The sequence below is a fragment of the Leptopilina heterotoma genome, unplaced genomic scaffold (assembly GCF_015476425.1).
Source record: "Leptopilina heterotoma isolate Lh14 unplaced genomic scaffold, ASM1547642v1 Lhet_121, whole genome shotgun sequence".
NCBI lineage: Eukaryota > Metazoa > Arthropoda > Insecta > Hymenoptera > Figitidae > Leptopilina > Leptopilina heterotoma.
In genome coordinates, this window is record NW_025110839.1 from 111,884 (window position 1) to 136,309 (window position 24,426).

The 24,426-nt window shown below is 21.9% G+C and overlaps 2 protein-coding genes across 3 annotated transcripts; one reads left to right on the top strand and one right to left on the bottom strand.

The window, feature by feature from the left end:
* Positions 1-2,612: 2,612 nt before the first annotated feature.
* Positions 2,613-16,011, bottom strand: LOC122511744 (etoposide-induced protein 2.4 homolog). Its single transcript, XM_043627191.1, has 6 exons — positions 15,719-16,011; positions 14,852-15,027; positions 11,964-12,219; positions 7,666-8,009; positions 4,702-4,776; positions 2,613-3,607 (listed from the first exon to the last, which is right to left on the bottom strand). The coding sequence occupies exons 1-6, from the start codon at positions 15,731-15,733 to the stop codon at positions 3,520-3,522; spliced, it is 954 nt and encodes a 317-aa protein (XP_043483126.1). The 5' UTR covers positions 15,734-16,011; the 3' UTR covers positions 2,613-3,519.
* A 727-nt stretch (positions 16,012-16,738) lies between these two features.
* On the top strand, positions 16,739-22,687 carry LOC122511749 (RNA-binding protein Rsf1-like). Of its 2 annotated transcripts, XM_043627212.1 has the most exons (3): positions 16,746-16,923; positions 21,369-21,929; positions 22,366-22,687. In XM_043627212.1, the coding sequence occupies exons 2-3, from the start codon at positions 21,376-21,378 to the stop codon at positions 22,391-22,393; spliced, it is 582 nt and encodes a 193-aa protein (XP_043483147.1). In that variant the 5' UTR covers positions 16,746-16,923; positions 21,369-21,375; the 3' UTR covers positions 22,394-22,687. The 2 variants fall into 2 exon arrangements, with proteins under 2 accessions (XP_043483137.1, XP_043483147.1); XM_043627202.1 differs by lacking the exon at positions 22,366-22,687 and having other exon boundaries at positions 16,739-16,923; positions 21,369-22,359.
* Positions 22,688-24,426: the final 1,739 nt, after the last annotated feature.

A 24,426-nucleotide genomic window follows, 5' to 3' on the forward strand; every position in this document is an offset into this window, starting at 1 on the left:
TGGCGGTCAAAAATTTAAAACGTTGTGTTAACCCTTTAACGCCCAAAGTACAAAATTTTGGCATGAAGTTTGAGGACTTATTTCGGTACTTAGGGGTCATTCACATATTACGTGATACATTTAGGGGTGGGAGGGGGGTCAGCTAAGTATCACGCTTTAACAAATTTTCTATACTAAACTATAGAAAAAGTATCACGCAGGGGGGGAAGGGGGTCTAAAATACCTAAAATATTTATCACGTAATATGTGAATGACCCCTTAAAAAATAGAAAAATTCATCAATCATCATTTCTTATGTTTTCATGTGTGCTCTATCGAATGGCGTTATAAAAAAATCAAAAATTTATAAACAAAAAAGTTATTAATGTTTTTTATAAAAAAAGTACGATTTTTTTCAAATTTTTGTTTAATTTTCAATTTTTTCTACTAAGAAATAGAAGAAAAATAATTCTAAATGTTACAAATAATGTGACATAAATATATATGCTACAAGATAGGACTATAGAGAAAATTAAAAATTAAAATGGCGGCTCTAAAATGGAGTCTGAAGTTCAAATTTTTTTGCAAAATTTACCCGAATGGGCGAAATTGTTAAAAGTCTTTAGATTAACTTGAAACTTATTACTCGGGGGTATTAAGGGTCGCTGATCACGAATCTGAAGTCCAATTTTAAAAATTCAAAATGGCGAATCCAATATGGCGGAAAATTTTTCTAAAAACTCATTAGATTCGCTTGAAACTTGTTACTCGGAGGTTTTTGGGGTCGCTAATTATGAATCTGAAATTGAATTTTCAAAATTCAAAATGGCGGATCCAATATGGCATATAGTTTTTCTAAAACATTTTATTTTTTCTGTATTTTTTTCTTTTTTTTATTTATATTTAAATTTAAAGCTCGAAAAATCTAAATTTAAATTCTTTGTTTTAATCATTAGTTATGTTTGTTAAGCTTCTGGAAACATATTGGATCCGCCATTCTGAATTTTGAAAATCTGATGTCAGATTCGTAATTAGCGACCCCGAAATCCTCCGAGTAACGATTTTCAAGGGAATTCAGTGAATTAAAAAATTTTTTTAAATTATCCGTCATATTGGATCCGACATTTTAAATTTTGAAAATCTGATGCCAGATTCATTAAAGTAATATGGCTTGCTTGTACAAGATCATGTACATTTTCTTGTACCAGAATATTTTCCTGTACAAAATCTTGTACAAGTTCAAATACAAGAACTTGTTTCAATTCTGTGTACATTTTCCTGTATCTGAACTTGTATAAAATCTAGTACAAATTCTTGAACAAGATCTTGTACAGGATCATGTACAATAATTTTAAGTAGGGATATCTTGAACGCAAAGCGTCCATTACTTTATTAAGCGCAGAGCGTTCAAATATCTTGGACGCAAAGCGTCTAAATATGTTGGTCGCAAAGCATCTAAGTGCCTTAGACCTGCCCAGTACTATAATTAATAAAAAATTTTAATTTTGAATTTATATTATTATATGTATATTATTAAAAATAATAAGGTATACAGTGTATAAAACATTTATTTTGTATATACTTTATATGTACAATCTGTTACAAATTTTTTTCGCATAACGATAAAAAATTCTAAATAATATTTTTTAGTGCTGTACAATTAAACTTATATCGTAAAATTCACACAAGAGAAGGCATTTAAAATTTTATGCTTTTTTATGCACTCTAAGTGAATAAAATTTGTAATAATGGGAAATTTTTTATTTTTAATTATAAATATTTATTAATTAAATGAAAACAAGTGACAAATTTAATAAAGCAGTCTCGTTCTTAAAATTGAATTGTTTACGAATACTTATTTATTCTATTACCTATATATGAAATAGTGTTGTTATTTTTATTTATTTAAAACTCACTTGTATTCAACGCATGAAAATTTATTTCATTTTTGAGAATGTTCTTCTTTTTTCAAATAATTGCTTTCTTTGTTCAATTTTTTATTTAAGTTCATCTCTTGATTGGAATTCGAAAATTAAGCTATAAATGATAAATCTCAATATTTTTCTTTAGTGTTGAAAAATTTTTACGAAAATTCTTCACATTTGTCAAAATTAATTTCTTTTTAGTATGAAGAAATAATTGTGATTTTTATAAATTTTAAAATTTATGAAAAGTATAAATATTGTAATTTATAATTATAAAAATTTTTAAAGAAATAAATTTTTAAATTTATAAATTTTAAATTATTTATATTTTATATAAAAGAATAAATTTTAGAATTTATAAAAGAGTTTCTTATTTCTTACAAACTTATCACAGTCTATCGGCTAATTTCTTCATATTCTGTAAATGCTTAAGAAAAAATTTAAAGTGATTATAAAGAAGTTGTTTTTTCTTCGGTATATTCATCAAAATAAATGAATTTCTTTTATTCTTTCAATTTTAACATATAAAAATTGCACTTTTCATGTGAACAATTTTTTCATAAAATAAAAATACAAAGAATTAGTTTTTATAAACTAAAATTATCTTTCTAAAAATGTAAAGTAATTTAAAAAAAATAAAATTGTCCAATATCTTAAAATAAATATAATTAATTCATTGTATATAACTTTATAAATAACAATAATTTTTTTCAATTTCAAATAAATTCGCTAAAGTACAATTTTTCTTTGAAATCATCACAATAATATCAAGGAGGAAAATAAAAAAAGAAAACAATATTTAATGAATAAATTGTGCACCATTAATGAAACATAAGTCTTTTTTTTGTATATTAAATATTAATTGACTAGCTAATGAACTGTTTTGTTTTCCTTTTGTTTCCTTTAAAAACAAAAACTATTTTTTTTAAGTATGTACATAATTTTCTGTATTCATTTTTTTTAAATTCTCTAATGTAAAAATAATGGTGAGTTCAATTTTTTTTATAATAACAATCCCTAAGCGACTGTATAATTTCCAAGAAATGTCTAAAATTCTAAAACATATAAATAATTATGCGAAACAGTTATTAAAAGTCATTTTTAACTATTGGAAAAACAAATTTTTTCCCATCATTTTAATTGCAAATTTTTTGCATAATTTAAAAGATCGTTTAACTTTTAAGAGCTATGTATAAAAAAGGCATAATTTTATATTATATTTTCTACATAAGCGCCATTGTCAAACTTGTAATTCTTATCTAAAACTTAAGCTATACCCGCCAAAAGAAATTATATTCTTATAAAAAATGTTTTCAATTTAAAAAAAGCTTCTCAGAGTTTCTAAAAGAAAAAAATTGTTTTGTAAAAAGAAAATTACAAAAAATAAAATAATTTATTATATTGAAAAATATAAAGAAGTCATCTAGAAGCTCTTTTTAAATTCGTTTCGACTTTTTTTAAAAGAGTCGAATTAGATTGTTATTGTTTTTTTAAAAAAGTATTTACAAATTATTAAGTATTTTCAAATATCTAAAAAAAATTGGCAAAATTCGGTTCGCGTAAAATCCTAGAAATCCTTTTAACTAGTATTGAGAATGTTTGTGAGCTTCAATTGTCACCGTCTTCTAGCTGGACCCATTGTTTTTGTAAAAAGTGTATTGGCGACTGCGATCACAGGCGAGAACAATTTTAACGGATAGTCACTAAAACAATTAATATTTCATTAATTATTTAAGATTTCTTAATTATAGGGGAGACTGGGGCGAAAAGTTAAATTTTGCATAAATGATTTTTTTTTAGACAATATAATCCGCTTAGATGCAAATATTTATACATCAATATTGTAGGGCAACTTGTCCCCTACAACTTTCAATAAAAAAGTTTCTGATATTTTCGCATACAATACATGTTTTGTCCTTTTTTGAAAATTTTGTTTTTTTTAACTTTTCGCCCTATGCTGGGGCGAAAAGTTAAATTCTATTTTTAGCCTACTAAAACTATTTTCTGATAGGTGTTAAGTAGTAGATAAGTTAAAGTATACGTAAACAAGTAATTTAGTTAATAAAAGATCTTTGTTTACTTAACAAAAGCTTTAGTTATAAAGTTAATAAATTAAAATTTAAAAAAAAAAAAAATTTTTTTGGTTTATTTCACGTGAGCGGTCTTGTTTTTTGATAGAGTACTTGCCTAATGTCAAATAAATCATTTATAAACAAATAAATCCAAAAAACGAAAAATAAAAAAAAAATTTTTAATAACATGTAAAAATACATTTAACTTTTCGCCCCAGGGTGCGTTTTTGGCTTTAACAATAAATATAAAAAATCTGACTGAAGATATTTAGCAAATACCTTTAGGTATCTCTTCAGGGGACCCTAATAATGAAGTAAAAAAATCGCGGTGTGAATAAATGCAAAAAATATACTTAAAAATTGATATTTTCTTTTACGAAAAAATTTTCAAAAGTAGGGTGAAAAAAAATTTAAATATGGACACCACAAAAATTAGCAGAATATCACATAACTCCGGACATTTATTCAGGGTGATAACACCCTTCTATAGTTAAAATTGCAATGCTCTAACTATTTCCGTTCGAAAGATAATGAATTTTAACTGTTTTCACAATTTAACTTTTCGCCCCAGTCTTCCCTAGATATCATTTTTTTTTTCTTTTGCATTGTAAAATATTTAATTTTATTATTATTATTAATTCATTATTAAAATTGTTAATATTTACTAAATTATTAATTATATATTCTTTAATTATTGATAATATTAAAAATTATACTTGACTCACCAAACACCTGTTACGGGTTCCGCCTCATTTCCACTGATTATAAAGAGTGGAAATGAAATTGAAAATACGCAACCACTGGAAAAAAAATTTTTCGATATTATTTTCAAACAATTAATTATTAAAGTAAATAAAAACGTTTATGATCAACGATGGAAAGAAAAAAATATTTTTCAATATTCTGTTTACAAATATCATTCTTTTTTATATTATTTTTTGTTGCTTAAATTTTTTTAATAATTTTTCTCTTTAAATATTTTCAATTTTAAAATTAATTAATGTATTGGAAATTATCGAATTGTTACAAAAAATTTTATCAGAAAATCTATATTAATAATCGTTGTAATTCGGTAATCTGTTCGCAGTTTGATGATAGTTGTTGTTTGCTTTTTTGTATCCTAACTTTTAAATTAATTTTTCTTATCAAATATTTTCAATTTTGAAATTAATGTATTGAAAGTCATTGAATCCTTGCAAAGAATTTTGTCAAAAAATTTGAGAATAATTGAATTCGTTCGAAGAATTGTATTATTTATGAAAATAATTGAATTCTTGTAAAGAATTTTATTATTTCAAAATCATAATTAAATTCTTTTGAAGAATTTCTTTGTATTTTTTTACAATAATGGAGTTTCATTATTTTTTTTAATTGAAAATTTTAAAAGTAATTGAATTTTATGATTAATTTTGTTCATTTTTTTAAAATAATTTAATAAAATAATTAAATTCTTCTTACAATTAGAATTTTATTTAAATTTTCTAAAATAATTTAATTCAATCAAGGAATTTTAATCGAAGATTTTGAAGTTAATTGAATTAAACACATTAAATATATTTCATTATTTAAGTTTTATTAAAATTGTAGATATTGAAAAAAATTTAATTTCTGAGAAGAATTTTATTAATGTATAAAAAATAATTTAATTCTTACGACGAATTCTATTACTACTTATAAAAAAATTGAATTGTTTAAATGGATTTATTAAAATTTTAGATAATAATTGGATTCTATAGAAAATTTTTTTTAAAAAATTGAATTGTTTCGAAAGATTTATTTAAATTTTAAAAAATAATTGAATTTTTTTGAAAAATATTATTATAAAATTTTATTTAAATTGAATTCCTTCATGAAATTTTATTAAAATTGTATTAAAAATAATTGAATTTTTGCAAGGAATTTTACTTTTTGTAAAAATAATTGAATTGTTTCAAAGCATTTATTACAATTTTAGAAAAAAATTGAATTCTTTCGTGAAATTTTTTTGAAAATAATTGAATTTTTGCAAAGAGTTTAGTAATTAAAAAAATAATTAAATTGATTCAATGGATATTAAATTAATTAAAATTTAGTATTAAAATTTTAGAAAATAATTAAATTTTTTCGTGAAATTGTATTAAAATTTTGTTGAAAATATTTGAATTTTTGTAAAAAATTTTACTATTTATAAAAATAATTGAATTCTTCCGAAGAGTGTTATTATTATTTATGAAAATAATTGAATTCTTGCGAAGAATTATAATAAAGTTTACGGAAATATAAACAATAATAATTAATTATGTAATTAATAAGTTAATTTTTTAAATTTTGATTACAAAATTATTTAAAAATTTAAATTTTAAAATAAAAAATTTTGTAATTTGCATAATAATAATAAATTGAATAACACACGTTCCACGAAAATTCTAACTAAATTTTTTTTGAAGCATTTTTGTGATTTTTATTAAATAATGGAGTTTCTTTAATAATTTTAATTAAAAATTTTGAAAATATGTTAATTTTATGAATAATTTCTTTAAAATTTTTTAAATAATCCTGTTTATTAATAATTGAAATTAAACATTTAATTACTGGATTTTATTAAAATTTTGGAAAATAATTGAATTCTATTGAAAAATTTTATAACGAATTAAGAAAAAAATTGAATTGTTTCGTGAAATTTTTTTAAAAATAATTAAATTTTTGCAAAGAATTTAGTAATTAAAAAAAATAATTAAATTGTTTCGAACGATTTATTACAATTTTAGACAGTAATTGAAATTTTTCGAAGAATTTCTTGAAATTTTATAAAATAATAATTGACGTGTTTTGAAATATTTTATAAGGAATTAAGAAAAAATTTGAATTCTTTCGTGAATTTTTTTTGAAAATAATTGAATTTTTGCAAAGAATTTTACTATTTATAAATATACCTAATTGAATTGTTTCGAAGGATTTATTAAAATTTTAGATAATAATTTAATTTTTTCGAAAAATATTACTAAAAATTTTTTAAAAATTGAATTCTTTCATGAAATTTTATTTAAATTGTATTAAAATTAATTGAATTTAGGCAAAGAATTTCACTGTTTATAAATATAATTGAATTCTTTCGAAGAATTTAGTAAATCTTTGGAAAATTTTTTCGAAATATTTTATAATGAATTTAGAAAAAAATTAAATTCTTTCGTGAAATTTTTTTTTTAAATAATTAAATTTTTGCAAAGAATTTTACTATTTTAAAAAATAATTGAATTGTTTGAAAAATTTATTAAAATTTTAGAAAATAAAAATTGTATTCCTTCGTGAAATTTTATTAAAATTTTGTTTAAAAATAATTGTATTTTTGCAAAAATGTTTACTATTTATAAAAATAATTGAATTCTTACGAAGAATGTTATTAATTATAAAAATAATTGAATTCTTGAGAAGAATTTTATTAAAATTTTTGAAATTAATAAACTAGAATAATTAATTAGCAAATTAGTTATTAATTGAATCTTTTTAAAGTTTGAATCTGAATTATTCAAAAATTCATATTTTTAAATAGAAAATTTTGTAATTTGCATAATAATAATGAATGTAAAATCACGTTCCGCGCACGTAACATTTAGTAATAAAATTAATAAATAATAAATAAATAAAAATTAATTATTCATTAATTTAGATAAAAAAGGAAGGATTGAAAAAACAATAATTGATATAATTACCTCATCATAATGGAGTCAAAATATTTTGTGAGCAATGCTAGTGGCAGGCCAAAGCCAATAAAATATGGCCAATTGCCTTCGATAAATGTAAGTCTTCGATGCAATTCCCAACCCATATTGAACCATTTATATTCGAATGAATAAAGTGAATACAAAAGGCACATGTGTACAAGAGCAAGTAATTCGCCCACCATTGGCAATGGAATATTATAAACAAGCATTCCTTGCGCCAGGAACAACACCTGCACCAAGAGACTAACCAGCATATCAGCAACGACAATGCTGACACTTGGCAAATGATGAGGTCGACCTTGTCTAAATCTATACGCACTGTCTGCAATGTCCTATAATTTAACACAAGAAATTATTTATTTATTTCATTATTTATTTATCAGAAAATAAAAATATACATCTACCAAAAATATCAAAATTATTATTTATATTATAATAATCGAAATAATCTGTCCTCACCTGAAGTTAGTGTTGTTTTATTTCATTTTTTTGTTTAATAGTTTTTCGAATTGTTATGTCAAAAGTTTGACAGTTAATTTGTAAATAATAAAATAAGTGGACTAAGAAAATTTAACCCCAATTTCAAAAACTCAATAAAGAGGTACGTTTTAATTTTTCAAAATAATTAATTATTCAATGAAATTATTTATTTTTGTATTCATCTAATTGAATTCTGATAAGCATTGATTTAAAAAACAATTTTAATTAAAACTTTAGAAAATAATCGGAAGTGTCAGAGTAGGATTCTTCAGAAATAATTAAATTTCCAAAAGTTTTTAAATTTCAATCTTTGAAATTTTAATTGCTGTAAAAGTCAAATAATATTTAAATATAAAAAATTATTAATTTGTTAGCTTCCTCAAAAATTTAAAGTTTTGAATAATATATTATTCAAAAATTATAAAAATATAATTGAATTTTCGAAGACTTGCAGTTCAAATTTTCATAACAAATTTTTCCCATGGTTTTACATTGAAAGTATTTTGAAATTTTAAGCAAATAAAGAACAATAAGTATTTAAATATTTATTTTACAAAAATGATTGAAGTTTGAAAGATTTAATTTAGAAATTCCGAAAAAAATTAGGTTCTTAAAAAATTGTAATCAAATTATTTTGAAGATATACTTGAATTCCTGAAAATAATTTTAAAAAATTGAAACAATTGGAAATCTTATAAAATTTTATATTCTAAAGAATTTTATTTTTTCATCTTTAAAAATTATAATATAATTATGTTTTTGAAAAAAAATTATTTTATGAATTTACAAAAATTAATCTATTTAAATAATTCAATTCTCGACGTAAAATTCTGATAACAATTGATTTAAAAAAAATTTCAGTTAAAATTTTAGAAAATAATTGAATATTTAAAGCGTTACAACAGAATTTTTTGGAATTAATTAAATTTCAAAAAGTTTTTAAATTAAATTCCTAGAAAATTTAAGAGAAGCAAAAGTATAAAAATAAATTGGGTCAAAATAAGTGAAACCGGCCACTTGAAAAATTTTTATCTCCAATTTTCAAGTTATCTATGATTTTTAGTAGATATATGAGTACACTTTTTCCCCCTAAAATATTTTTCAAAAAAAAATTTTATTTTTGAAGTAATCAGGTATTGAAGTTTTAGGTCATTTTATTTTCATTTTATTATTACTTTGAAACAAATAAAGATAATTAAGTAATTTTTTTTTTAAATTAAAGCTTAAAGTCTATACTTTAAAGATGAAATAAAGCGATTGCTAAAAAATGAAAATTTATAATTGTTATTAACAATTCTTTTAAACAATTGCAAATTGAAGAATGTTCTCAATGTTTTTGAAAGATTAAATTACGATATATTGATGCGCAAAACTATAAGGATTCATTTAAAAAAAAGAAAAATGAGTAACTTCCAATATTATAGAAATTATGTAAATTTTGCTGACAAAATGCAAGCAAAAATTGACTCAAGTTCCTGGAAAAAGATAAAATTGCAAACGAATAAATAAGATCTCCTTTTGTTTTGTTAGAAACTTCACGCTTTCAAGCGGATTTTTAAGATTAAAAATCGATTTTGGCCTGCATTTTGGCAGAAAAATCTACACAATTTCTATAATATTGGAGGTTACTCATTTTTCTTTTTTTTAAATGAATCCTTATAGTTTTGCGCATCAATATATCGTAATTTAATCTTTCAAAAACATTGAGAACATTCTTCAATTTGCAATTGTTTAAAAGAATTGTTAATAACAATTATAAATTTTCATTTTTTAGCAATCGCTTCATTTCATCTTTAAAGTATAGACTTTAAGCTTTAATTTAAAAAAAAAATTACTTAATTATCTTTATTTGTTTCAAAGTAATAATAAAATGAAAATAAAATGACCTAAAACTTCAATACCTAATTACTTCAAAAATAAAATTTTTTTTTGAAAAATATTTTAGGGGGAAAAAGTGTACTCATATATCTACTAAAAATCATAGATAACTTGAAAATTGGAGATAAAAATTTTTCAAGTGGCCGGTTTCACTTATTTTGACCCTATTAAAATTTTTATTTAAAAAAATTATTAATTACATTATTATTCTTTACAAATTCTTGAAGTTTTAAATATTTTAATTCTAAAAAAAACAACTGAATTTTGGAAGAATTACAATTGCAATTTTTAGAAATAATTAAATTTCTTGAGGTTTTTCATTATAAATTATAGGAAATTTTAATTCCTATGGAAAAATAAATAAGAATAAGTTTTAAAATTTTTGTTTAACAAAAAGTGTTGAACTTTTGAATAATTTAATTCAGAAATTCCGAAAAATTGTTTCTTGAAAAAATGTAATTAAAATTTTCTAAAAATAATTGTATTTCCGAAAATAATTTTAAAAAATTGAAACAATTGAAAATTTTGTCAAATTTCATTAAAATTATATTTTAATGAATTTTATTTGTTTACTTTTGAAAACTGTTTTGAAGTATAATCGTATTTTTGAAGAATTCTAATTAAAAATTTGGAAAATAATTGAATTTAAAAAAAAAATTAGAATAAACTTGTTACCAGCAGTGTTCCAGTGGTATTATTAAAATATTATATATTCAAAATAGTTGAGTTCCTGCTAAGAATTTTATTAAAATTTATTAAAAAATAATAATTTTAATTACATTATAAAATCTATTTCAATGAAATTTGACAAAACTTTTAATTGTTTCAATTCTTAAAATTATTTTCGAGAATTCAATTATCTTCAAAAAAATTTTAATTACAATTTTTCAAAAACATAGTTTTTTTTAGAATTTTTACATTAAATTATTCAGAACTTAAATAATTTTTGTTAAACAAATATTTATACACTTATTGTTCTTTATATTAATTGGAGATTTAAATAATTTAAATGTAAAACCTTTTGAAATTTAATTATTTCTAAAAATTACATCTTGTAATTTTTCCAAAAGTCAATATTATTTTTTAGAATTTTTGAATAAAATTATTTAAAATTTTGAATGATTTTTAAAGAAAAATAATAAATTAATAATTTTTTTTAATAGACATTTAAATATTATTATAATTTTACGGTGATTAAAATGTTAAAAAGATTTCAATTATTTAAAAACTTGTAAAACTTAAATTATTTCTTAAAATTCCTGTTGTAACGCTTCTAATATTTAAAAAAAATTTCAATTACGATTTTTTAAAAACTTTCGTTTTTCAGAATTTCTAAATAAAATTTTTCAAATTTGATTAATAAATATTTGAATACTTATTATTATCTATTTATTTGTCCAGCAGGAATTACAATTTAAAAATACTTTCAATATAAAACCTTTTGAAGCTTAATTAAAATTAAAACTTCAATTCTTGAAATATTTTCTAAAAGTTTTACTGATATTCGTTTTCCAATCAATTCTTTTGAAAAAGTTGTACGAGAAATGAATTATTTAAATATAAAAATAAATAATTGATTATTTATAAAAATTGCAACTTATGGGTTTTTTTGAATTTGATAAAGAAAATTCATAGACTATTTAAGATTTTGAATAATTTGATATGTTTTTGAATAAAATTTCCTTTTTTTCCCGACCTGTGAAAATGCTATTTTTGTAAAAATTCTACGAGAATTGATTTCACTAAAACACTAATCACTATAATTTAGAAATTAATTATCAGACTTTTGACATGACAATTTGAGCTGTAAAACAATTTCGAATCAAAAAGCTCTAACTTCACGTGAGGACAAAATATCTCGATTATTATTATTATATATAAATATAAATAATTATAAAAATAATGAGGCGTTAAAAATAAATTTTTACCTGAAACCAGAAACTGTTGATTACCCTACTGAGCATAAAGAGTGGCAGTATCCAAAATGTACCAAAAGTTAGAGCCAAAAAGGGGTTTATCCAGGACCAAAGTATTTTCTCCATACCAGGCGAATCACCAAATATAACAGTCAGTAAGTATTTTAAAAAGGGAAATAAAATATTTTCAAATATTAAAATACTGCCCAAAAAAAATACCCCATTAAGACCGCAACATTGCATTGTTCTTGTTAGAATTGTCGATTCACTGAAATAAAAAAAGCAATAAATTACTTCCCAAATTTCAACTTTACAACTTATATTTCATCATTCTTTAAAAAAAAGTGTGAATATTACTGATTTTTTAATTAATTTATTAATTATAATCACAATTAATTAATTTGCAACTATTTACATTTATTAATTTTTAACTATTTTTTTAATAAAATTACCTAATGTCAATTAATTTTTTTATTAATAAATATTCATTAATAGTAAGGATCACAGTACTTTTTTTCTGAAATAGGTGAATTGTTTTATAAAAGTAGAAGTGACAAGAAAGTGACGAAAAAAATCTCAATAAAATAAAATTATATACAAAATAATTAATTTGTATTTATTCAAATTTTGATTTCTTTCTTTCTTCTTCATAATTGAAGGTTAAAAAAGTTTAAAATTTATTTATAGAACTAATAATTTTTTAACAAATAACAATTTGGAGTAAATAAAATTTCTATTTCTTAAAATTTCGATTCTTTGAATTACAGAAAATTTTTCATTGATCATACGATTGATTAAAATTGATAGTGAAGATTAATTAATTAAACAATGAAATTATTTATTAGAATTTTTAAATCTAAATTTTTGAATAATTTAATAATCAAAATTTAAAAAATTCACTTATTAAATACATTAATTAATTATTATTGTTTATATTTTAGAAAATTTTAATATAATTCTTCGCAAGAATTCAATTATTTTCCTAAATAATAATATTCTTGAATTATTTTCAATTCAATTTTAATAAAATTTCATGAAAGAATTCAATTATTTTCTAAAATTTGAATAAATCCATGGAAACAATTCAATCATTTTTTTTAATAAGTAGTCTTTGCAAACATTCAATTATTTTAAATAATTTTAATTTTTCCTTATCGTTTCCTTCTGGTTATTTAAAATCTTGTTTTCTGTACAATTCTTTAAAAAATTAATTAATTTTCAAAACGTTTAATAAATTTCTTGAAAAATATACAAATATATCTTCTTTAAAACTAAGAAATTTTAATTATAATAATTCCAAAATTCAATTACTTAAAAAATTATTAATGTAATTCTAAAATTGAGTTAATCTTAAAAATTTAATTATTTCTAAAATTGTCTGTAAAATTTATTTTTAAAATTCAATTATTTAAAAAAAATTTAAGAAATCTCTTGTAAAATATTAAATAATATTCTATAAAAATTAGAAAATGATACAATTTGTTTAATAAAAATTTAATTGTGTCAATTTTTTAATAAAATTCTTCAAAAATTAAATTTCTTTTTATAAAATTTAAAAATTTATTTTCCAGAACTTTTAATAAAATTTCTTTAAAGAATTCAACTATATTAAAAAATTTTGATTAAATTCTTCTCAAAATTTCAATTATTATCATAAATAATAACATTCTCCGTAAGAATTCAATTATTTTCAATACAATTTTAATAAAATTTCACGAAAGAATTCAATTAAATTATTTCCAATTTTTAATAAAATTTTTAGAAAGAATTTAATTATTTTCTAAAATTCTAATAAATTCTTGGAAACAATTCAATTATTTTGAAAAAAAACACAAAGAAATTCTTCAAAAGAGTTGAATTATTTACAAAAACTCTAATAAAATTGTTTCAAAGAGTTTTTAATTTTCTATCAATGATTTTAATAAAATTTTATTAGTAAAATTAATTAACATTTTAAAAAAATTCAAAAAAATTCTTCAAAAGAATTTAATTGGGATTTTGAAAAATTTTAATAAAATTCTTCGCATGAATTCAATTATTTTCATAAATAATAAAATTCCTTGAAGGAATTAAATCATTTTCATAAATAATAAAATACTTCAAAGAAATTCAATTATTTTCATTAATAATAAAATTCCTCGGAGGAATTCATTTATTTTTAATTCAATTTTAGTAAAATTTCTCGAAAGAATACAATTATTTTTTAAAATATCAATTAAATACTTCCTCCATGAGAAAGCAATTCAATTATTTTCAAAAATTCTGATAAAATTCTTCGAAGTAATTCAATTATTATAAAACTAGCAAATGTTTTGTAATCAAAATTTTTAAAATCCACTTATTAAGTACATATATAATTATTATTGTTTATATTTCCAAAAACTTTATTATAATTCTTCGCAAGAATTGAATTATTTTCATAAATTTTTATAAATTAATAAAATTCTTCTCAGAAATTAAATTATTTTCAATACAATTTTAATAAACTTCAATAATAAAATATTTAATCTGTTTAATTCAATTAACTTGAAAATCTTGAATTAAAATTCCTTGAGTAAATTAAATTGTTTTAGAAAATTGTAATAAAATTCTAATTGTAAGAAGAATTTAATTATTTTAAAAAATTTTTAATAAAATTCAATAATTAAATGTTTAATTTAAATTATTAAGAAACACGTTTATTTTAAAAAATTGAACAAAATTGTCCATAAAATTCAATTACTTTTAAAATTTTCAATTCAAATAAATAAAGAAACTCCATTATTGTAAAAAAATAGAAACTGTGACCCTTTTAAAAAAATACTAATGATGAGAATAAATATAAAAAAAAGTTATTGATTTCTATGGTTTAATTAAAAACAAAATTCTTATGAAAAATTAACGAAATTGAATTATTTTACCGAGGTTCTTTTAGTTTTACGCCTGGACTCTGATTATTCGGTGTACCACTCCTTCTCGCATTTTGCTTTGAAGCAGTTTTTTTGAATTTTTCATTAATTTGTTTATCTAAATAATAAAGAATAACAGCACCTTTCAAACTGTCTCCTAAGCCACGGCACATGGCTTTAACTACACCCTGAAACAAAATGCATTAAATTACAAAAATATATTTAATTTTTTCGATTTTAATTGTTTACATTTAATTTTTATAATTTATTAAGAAAATTAAAAAAAAAGTAAAATGAAGCTTAATAAGAAAATATTAAACATATTATTTAATTAATTAGTTCATTTATTTAAGAGTTTCACTAAATTTAATCAAAAGTCTAATAATGAATAATTCAACGCTCCGAATGCATAATTTACAAAAATGTGAATAATTTAAATTTCCGGATTATTTAGTATTAAAATTGTCGATTACTACGCAGTATCGAATCTGAACTTTTAATGCCAAAGTACAAGAAATTATCAGTCGTATGTAAAAAAAGACAATACAACCACGAAAACAAATAAAAATTTCAACTTTTAATTAACTCCAAATTGAAAAATTACATTTTTAACATTTACAAATAAAATTTAATTAAAAATTAAAATTATCCAAAAGAAAGAATCTGGAAAATTTTCATTATTTTCCCGTAAATTACACTTTTTGTAAATATTTTATCTTTCTCGTAACAATTGATATTATGTTCTCCTTTAAATTTGGCAACAATCCAACAGAAATTATATTATCAAAGAAAATTTACTTGTTATACGAAACAAATTATAAATAATGAGAATAAATTAAAAACAATTTCCCATTGAAAATAAAGAAAACAGTTACTTACCGTTATGTTATCCATAGTTGTTTTAATAATTCCAAGTTATTGGAGTAGGTAATATATTTTCTTTTCATGAATCTTCATCGATATTCATGTAAATAAACATTATTAAAAAAAGCAGAAATTGTAGAAAATGAATTTTCATAAATTTTATAAATAATGTATTTTTTTTTATTCTCACGTATTTGAGTTGGAAATTATTTTCATTACGTGATTTATTTTTTCAACTAAAAAATGTGATCTTTAGAATGACATGATCAACATGATCAGCCATGACAGCAACTCAAACACTTACCTCTCACAAAGAATTATATGAAGAGACCTATTTTATCGGTAATCAGGGTTGGATCACTTTTATCGTGTGCGACTCGCGAGAAAAGGTGCGTTCATATCACTATGTTTTTAGGGTACGAATGTGAACGACCCCTTATAACAAAAGAGAAGAATTAATATTTATTTATAATTATTGGTAAATTTACTGAAGTATCAACAATTATTATTTCAACTCTAAAGTAATAAATAACAGACATAAATTTAATTCAGGCTTCAGGTGAATTGTGAATGAGTGTGAATTCTGCTTTAAGGAACATGACTGTAGTTGTAAAAAATATTTGAGCGAAATAAATTTAGTTGATAAAATTCAATAGAAAATTAACTACATCAGTGTAGAAACTCTTCGATAGGTAATAATAGTTGTAAATAAATTTATTTTAAAAATTTTATTTTTTAAACATGAAACATTGTTAACATTTTTTGCTTAAAACTTATTAATTAATAATAAAGGCAATAAAAGGAGTAAATGAATGGTAAATTCTTAGGAATCGTAAGAAATCATTAGGAGTGAATAACGAATAAAGATAATAAAAACAATAATATGAATAAATATACATATAGTATAATACATTATTAATAATTTTTTTTAATTATTAAAATTTTTTGGAAAAATGAAGTGTCAGGTGCCTTGAAAGAATAGTTACGCTCCTGACTGGCCTTTGGGTTCGAGTCTAAATTACGGGGGAAGGGGAAGGAAATGTTTTCTGCGTTGTGTTTTGTGAACCCCGCTTCCGTTTTGGACACTGTTCTCTATTGATTTTGTACATCAAGAGTTTCAGAACTCGAAAAAAATCGTATTGTTTACGTCAAATTTAATCACGACAAATATCATCGTTGACGAGAAGGTCCTTCAAATCGTCGAATTGATCTCAATCACCGTAAGTCGTTTTTTTCTTATTCTTCGACGCAATTTCAACTTTTGTGAAGCAAAGAAAGCTGACTCTGAACGGAAAAAAAATATAATAATTCTTCTCCTTTAGCGTTTCGTCCATTTCTCTCTAAAAACGCCGTGTCAATTTTTCTCTATAATACAAAAAAAAACTATTGTACAATTCGTCGGTTGATTAAAATGTAAAAGTAGTGCTTTGTCTCGACCAAACATCGAATTTATTTCAAACTTTTGACATTAATGCAATTATTATTATTGTATTTTTCACTCACGACAAGTTGTTTTAAAAATTTTCCATTGTAGAAAAAAGACAAGAGACCAATATGCGTTATATTTAAATTCGAAAGTTTCTGCCATTGTTTTTTCTTATTTACAAAGCTTTTTCTTGAAATAACCTACAAAAATTGATTTTTTTTAAAAAGAAAATTATAGCGTTTTTACTATAAATTACAATAATTCCAAAAAAATTAGGTCACGTTTTTTATTTCAAACAAAAATAAGAATATTTTACCTCTGTAAATAGGAGAATGTGCGCTTTACAAACGCAATAAACAACGTTCTTTTTGTAAAACTACGAGATATTTATTTATATCTTTAAAAGAATCCATTCTTTCTCCGAAATTTCAATCGACGCTTCGCCTCGACCTTGAATTTCCAACGAGAAAATTGTTATCAGCCCCTTCAACAGTATTTTCATTACAATTGTTGCGTACTTTGACTTCAATAATTTTTCTCATATTGCAAATTAAATCGAAAAAATTGCGATTCACGACGTTTTTCACAATTTAATGTTATTTTTTGAAATCATCAGATTTGCAATATTGACTTCCGTTCCGTTCATTTCATTGAAGGTATTTAAAATTTATTCTTGTCGATTTCCAATTCTTTAATTTTCTCATATCAGAAATTAATATTTTTAAATCGATATACAAGGGATAATTTATGTAAAACCTGATTAGTGAAACGATTTCCTTTATTTACGCTCTACGGCGAATAATATTTACCTTGTAAAATGAAACTAGAAATTGAAAATACATTTTACGCTTCGATTGTTTGTGAACAATAATATTTTTTTTCTGTCTCTCAAGAAATTTAAGCTACGATAGTAAAATAAGATAAATACAGAAACTCGAAATAATTTTAACAATATTACGCATATTTCATATTATGTAATGACAGATAATTCATTTTTTTATTCATTCTTCGCTCAAATGTCACGTTTACTTTTCGTCTTCTTCGTGTTAATCTTTTGAAAAACGCCATTTTTAAAAAAACAAAATATAGAAAAAAATCGACAAATAATAATAATAACGACATGATAATAATAGTAAAATTCACGAAAATGGAAATAAATATTATCGTCTATTTTCTGTAAACTTAAAAGCAATCAATTACTCTACGACATTTTTCAATCTCATGACCCGTCGAAATATAAACATTCTCTTGTTATTTTTCGAAAGTATATGACAATAATTTAAAATATTTTACGACTTTTCTTCGCTTCCTTTGAATATTATTACAAGTTTTCATATTTTAAACAACGACTTAGCAACGAAATTATCTTTTTTTGACAACGATTTTTAAATTTTTTTTACCATCAATAATATACATTTGTCTTGATCAAAATTAATCACGATTGTGAAAATATTTACACTTTTTTTCCCTGACAATATATTCGAAAACCCCAAAATCGTCGGTAATTTTTATCGAAATAAATGAAATTCTTTTATAAAGGCATGTTTCATTTTTTATACTACACTGCTATTAGTTAATAGTTTTTTTTCCTTAAACTTATAGTGTATTTATGAATTATTTTTCCAAAATAAAATAATTATTCTGAAACTAGAAGTTAAAAATTTTAATTATGAACATTTAGAATTTTTTTTAATATTTTAAATTATAATAATTTAATCAAATTCGTATAATTTTCAATTAATTCAGGATAATGGTGATTCTAATATAATCTCAAAATTGAAAAATGTTTTTTGAATCGAAAATTTGAATTTTTGGAATTGAAGAAATTTTTCTGTTTTGTCTGTTCTAATAAATCGAATTTTTTTTCGTTTAAATATTATATTTAAAAATTACCATACAAAAGAGAAACATAATTAAACAATTGGACTTTTACTTAGTTAAGAATAAATTTTTAAACTATTTTTTTAATAAACAAATTTTATTATTTTATTTTTTATTAAAAAAATAAGTTTTATTTTATTTTTTATTATAGAAATAAGTTTCATTTTATTTTTTATTATAGAAATAAGTTTTATTTTATTTTTATTGTAGAAGTACGTTTTATTTTATTTTTCATTATAGAAATAAGTTTTATTTCATATTTTAATTAAAAACTGATGATTCTAAGTTAATCTAAAAATTAAAAAATGATTTTTAACTCAAAAATTACAAGTTTTTGGAACTGAAGAAATTTTCCTAACATTTTGAACTTCCTCCTAAATCAAATTTTTTTTTCTATTCAAACATTTTAGAAAAATTTCTAAACAAACGAGAATAAAACTAAAAGTTAAAGTTTCAGTTAGTTAGGAATTAATTTTTTTACTATATAAAAATAGTTTTCAAAAAACAAAAATATCTAAATTCATATTATTTTTATTTCCTTTAATTATGATGATCCTAAAAAAATTACTAAATTAAAAAATTCTTTTAACTCAATAATTTCATTTTTTGAGCTGAAAAAATCTTTTTCATGTTTTGAACGTATAAATTATTCAATTGAACTTATATTTATACTCAATTTATATTTTTAAAAAAAGAATATATTTTTTATTGTAAAAAAAATTAATATTCTTAATTTAAAAAAGTTTGATTTTAATAAATGATTTTTTTTTTAAATTACTAAACAAAACAAAAAATAAAATTAAACTTTTATTTAATTAGAAATTAATTTTTCTATTATTTTTTATTTCATTATAAAGAAATGCAAATTTAATTTTGAAAATAATATTGACTCAATTTTTTTCAAGTTTCTAATATAATAAACAATTTTTTTTTGTAAATATTTAATTTTTAAACGTTTAAATATTTCTAAAAAATACTAAACAATAGAGAAAAATAATTAAACTTCAACTTTTATTTATTAGCTAAGAATTAATTTTTTTTCAATCAAAATAATTTTCTTTTTTACAGTAAAAATACAAAAAGATTCAAATATAAAAATATGAGTACAAAAATTTTAAATTATTTGAACATTGGAAATTTTAATTTTAAAAATAGGTTTAAAAAGTAAAGCATTATTTTTGTACTCAAATTTTTATATTTGAATCTCTTTGATTTTTTTTTTTTTTATAAAAAAGGATATTATTTTCTATTACAGTAAAAAAATTAATTCTTAACTCAGAAATAAAAGTTTAACTTTAATTTGAATTTTAAAGTCAACATTTTTTCCAAAATAATGATTTACTATCTTTTTAATATTTTCCACCTATTTTAAAAATTTTGAATGTTCAAATAACCAATATTTTTTTTACTCAAAGTTTTCTATTTTTACTATAAAAAAGAAAATAATTTTGTTTGGAAAAAAATTAATTCTTAGCTAGAAAATAAAAATTTTTTTTTTTTTCTATTGTTTAGTAATTTTTTTTTAAAATATTGAAACTCGAAAATACTCATTTATTCAAATCAAACTTTTATTTAAGTAAGAATATTAATATTTTTACTTTAAAAAATAATTTCCTTTTTTATAAAAAAAAAAAATACAAAGCGATTCAAATATAAAAATTTGAATACGAAAATATTGAATTATTTGAAGAAATTTTAAAAATAGATGCAAAAAAGTATGAAAAGATAATTTATTTATTTATTTAGTAAATATTAAAATTAAACTTTTGTTAGTTGAGAATTAATTTTTTCACTATAGAAAATAATTTTATTTTCTTTTAAATACAAATCGAGTAAAACATAGGTACAAAATTCTAAAATTAATAAAGTAATTAATTAACAAATTTAATTTTTACTTTCTTCTTCAAGTGAAAATTCATTCTTTTATTTTTGAGGATAATTCAGTTTCACCAATTTCCTTAAAATTCTGTAGATATTTTTGAACTTTCAGCAAATTTTCATTTTGATAAAGAGTTTTTTTTATTTTTTTTTATTGGTCATTTATTGTAAAAAAAAATGATATAGAGTCCAATATTTAAAATCTATTTGATCCTTTAGTGTAATTTCTATTTTTTACAATAAATGATCGAAAGTAAAGAGAAAACAAAACTCATTTAATAAAAAATAAATTGTAAATTCAATCCAATTTTTGAAAATAAAATTTTTTCGCTCTGGAAATATTTTCGATTAAAAAAATAGTTTAAAAAAAAATGAGAAATACAGTCAACGTTATAGTCAAATTCAATAGAAAAATAAAAAAAGAAAATGTACATCGATTAAGGGCGGATGTGTTATCTTGACAAAAATCGACGTTTTCAGGTGAAAAATGAACGCGGACGGTTGCACACGAGTCTATGTTGGCGGTCTTAACGAGTCAATCAAGAAGGAAGATCTACAGAATGAATTCGAGAAATTTGGCAAACTAAAAAAGGTGTGGGTGGCGTTCAATCCTCCCGGTTTTGCCTTCATTGAATTCATGAATATGGACGAGGCCGAGATGGCCTGCAACAATATGAACGGATCCGAGATATGCGGCGCCAAATTGAGAGTCGAGATATCACGTGGTCGTGGTCGCGGTGGCCGGGGCGGTTCAGGCTATCGTGGTGGCTCACGATTCAATTCACGTGGAGGCAGCGGCGGTGGCGGCGGTTATCGTGGCAGCAGCGGCAGTTACGGCGATCAAGGCGGCTATTATGCAGGCAGGGGCGGCGCCAATAGGTCACGAAGTCGCTATGGAGAAGATTATTCCAACAGTGGTTATTCCACTCGCGACCCCTATTCACAAGACAGCTATGGCACTGGCGGCGGCGCCGGAAACGACTACTACAAGGACTCCGGTTCCTCGAGGTATCGCAGCCGATCCCCTGCTGGACGTAGCAGGTACAACAGTAACCTAATCACTGTAAAATTGCTCTAATTCTCTAATGAAACTTCACAGTTTCAAATATTTCCACCTTTAATCTAATTTTGACAATCCCCAGCAAAAAAATTATTTTCATTTCCCCCCAGGACCACTCTCTCTCTCTCTCTCTCTCACTCTCTCTCATCGAAAAAGAAAATTAAAATCATTTCTCTCTCTCTCTCTCTCTCTCTCTTTATAAATTCAAAAGTATTAAAATTAACAAAAACCCCTTGTAAAGCAATTTTTTCAAATAAATTTTCGAAGAACAAAAAAATAATTTTCCCCTTATGCATGGAAAAAAACGCGGCACACTTCAAAAGAACGGGCGGTTTTTAAACAAAAAAAAAAAACAAAAAATTCCTGCAAAAGTGACGAAATAATGTGAAAAACTATTTTGCCCTTCCATGTTCACAGTCATCGTCATCTGCGCGAATGCACGTAAAACAACTAGAATGCTACGTTCCCAATCTGAAGTGCGGGACCAATCAACCCCGCCTAGATGACTACTCTGTCCAATCTTCACAGCAACGTGTACATAATTATTTTTTTTTTCTCTTTAAACTACTTTATGGATAACAAAATGAAAAACATGCAACAAAACGAATTCAAAATCCAATTTTCCAATTGTATTAAAAGAAAAAGAAAAAAGAAAAAAAATGGTTTACAGGCTGCTCACGTTGCCAATTTTTGTCCCATTACACAATCTTTCGAGTAATAAAAATAAGTTTTCGTTAAATTGGAGAAAATTTGATAAATTGTTCTTGAAATCATACTGCATAAAAAAAATTGGCAAAAATTTCATTTGCTCTGACGAATTTGGTTAAAATTTAAATTGAGTCGATTTGAATTAAACTCGAGTCGGTTTTATAAATTAGAATCGAATCGTGTTTATTCAAATCGAATCGTGATTATTAAAGTCGAATCGGTTAAAATTAAATCTTACTAATTGACTCGGTTAAAATTAAAATCGTCTGAATTAAAAAAATTCTGCAAAAAAAAAGTTCGTTAAACTAACGACAAAAAATTCGAGACAAAACTGCAATTTTTGCGTTTTGCACAAAAAAAATTTCCCGATTTAGAATTCAGCAAAAAAAGTTCGTAAAACTAAAGACAAAAAATTCGAAAAGAAACGTTGCAATTTTTGCGTTTTGCACAAAAAAAATTTCCCGATTTAGAATTCATCAAAAAAAGTTCGTAAAACTAAAGACAAAAAATTCGAGAATAAACTTTGCAATTTTTGCATTTTGATAAAAAAAATTTTGCGTTAATTAAGAATTCAGCAAAAAAAAAAAATTCGTAAATTAAAACTAAAGACAAAAAATTCGAGAATAAACTTTGCAATATTTGCATTTTACACAAAAAAAAATTTCGCGTTAATTAAGAATTCATCAAAAAAAGAAAAAAAATTTGTTAAGTAAAAACAAAAAAATTCAAAAAGAAAATTTGCCAATTAAAGAATAAAATTTCGCATTAATTAAGAATTCAGTTTTAAAAAAGTTCGTAAAACTAAAGACAAAAAATTCGAGAATAAACTTTGCAATTTTTGCATTTTGATAAAAAAAATTTTCCGTTAATTAAGAATTCAGCAAAAAAAAAAAATTCGTAAATTAAAACTAAAGACAAAAAATTCGAGAATAAACTTTGCAATTTTTGCATTTTACACAAAAAAAAATTTCGCGTTAATTAAGAATTCATCAAAAAAAGAAAAAAAATTTGTTAAGTAAAAACAAAAAAATTCAAAAAGAAAATTTGCCAATTAAAGAATAAAATTTCGCATTAATTAAGAATTCAGTTTTAAAAAAGTTCGTAAAACTAAAGACAAAAAATTCTAGAATTAACTTTGCAATCTTTGCATTTTGCACAAAAAAATTTTTCGCGTTAATAATTAAAAATTCATCAAAAAAAAAAAAAAAAAAAAAAAAAAAAAAAAAAAATGGTTAAGTAAAGACAAAAAATTTAAAAAGAAAATTTGCCAATTTAGGAATAAAATTTCGCATTTTTCGTACATTTGTCAAGTTCACATCGTTTACAATAAAAAAAAAAATATGTTTTTTTTCACAAATATCGATGAAAAACAAAAAAATATTTCACTAGTTCTTAGTGATTGATTATAAACTCATTCTAAAATTATTATTATTATTATTATTATAAACTTTATTCTTAAACTTGATTATAAACGTCGTGAACTTTTCAATGACATTTTTTTCACCAACTTGTGCAACGAACAATTTTTAATTTAACTAAAATTTCCCAGAGTAGTGAACTGAATATAAAGAGCGTGTAACATTATGATCTCGACGAAAAAAAATACATCATCTTTTCCAATGATTTAAAAATATCATCAAAGAAAAAGGAAAAAATTCTTCCAAGTGACATAATCTTTCACACTTCTTTAATATCCGAAAAATTTCGCAAAGAAAACCTTTTTTTCCGCTACATTTTTCCTAGAAAAAAAAATCAAAAAGAAAAAACATT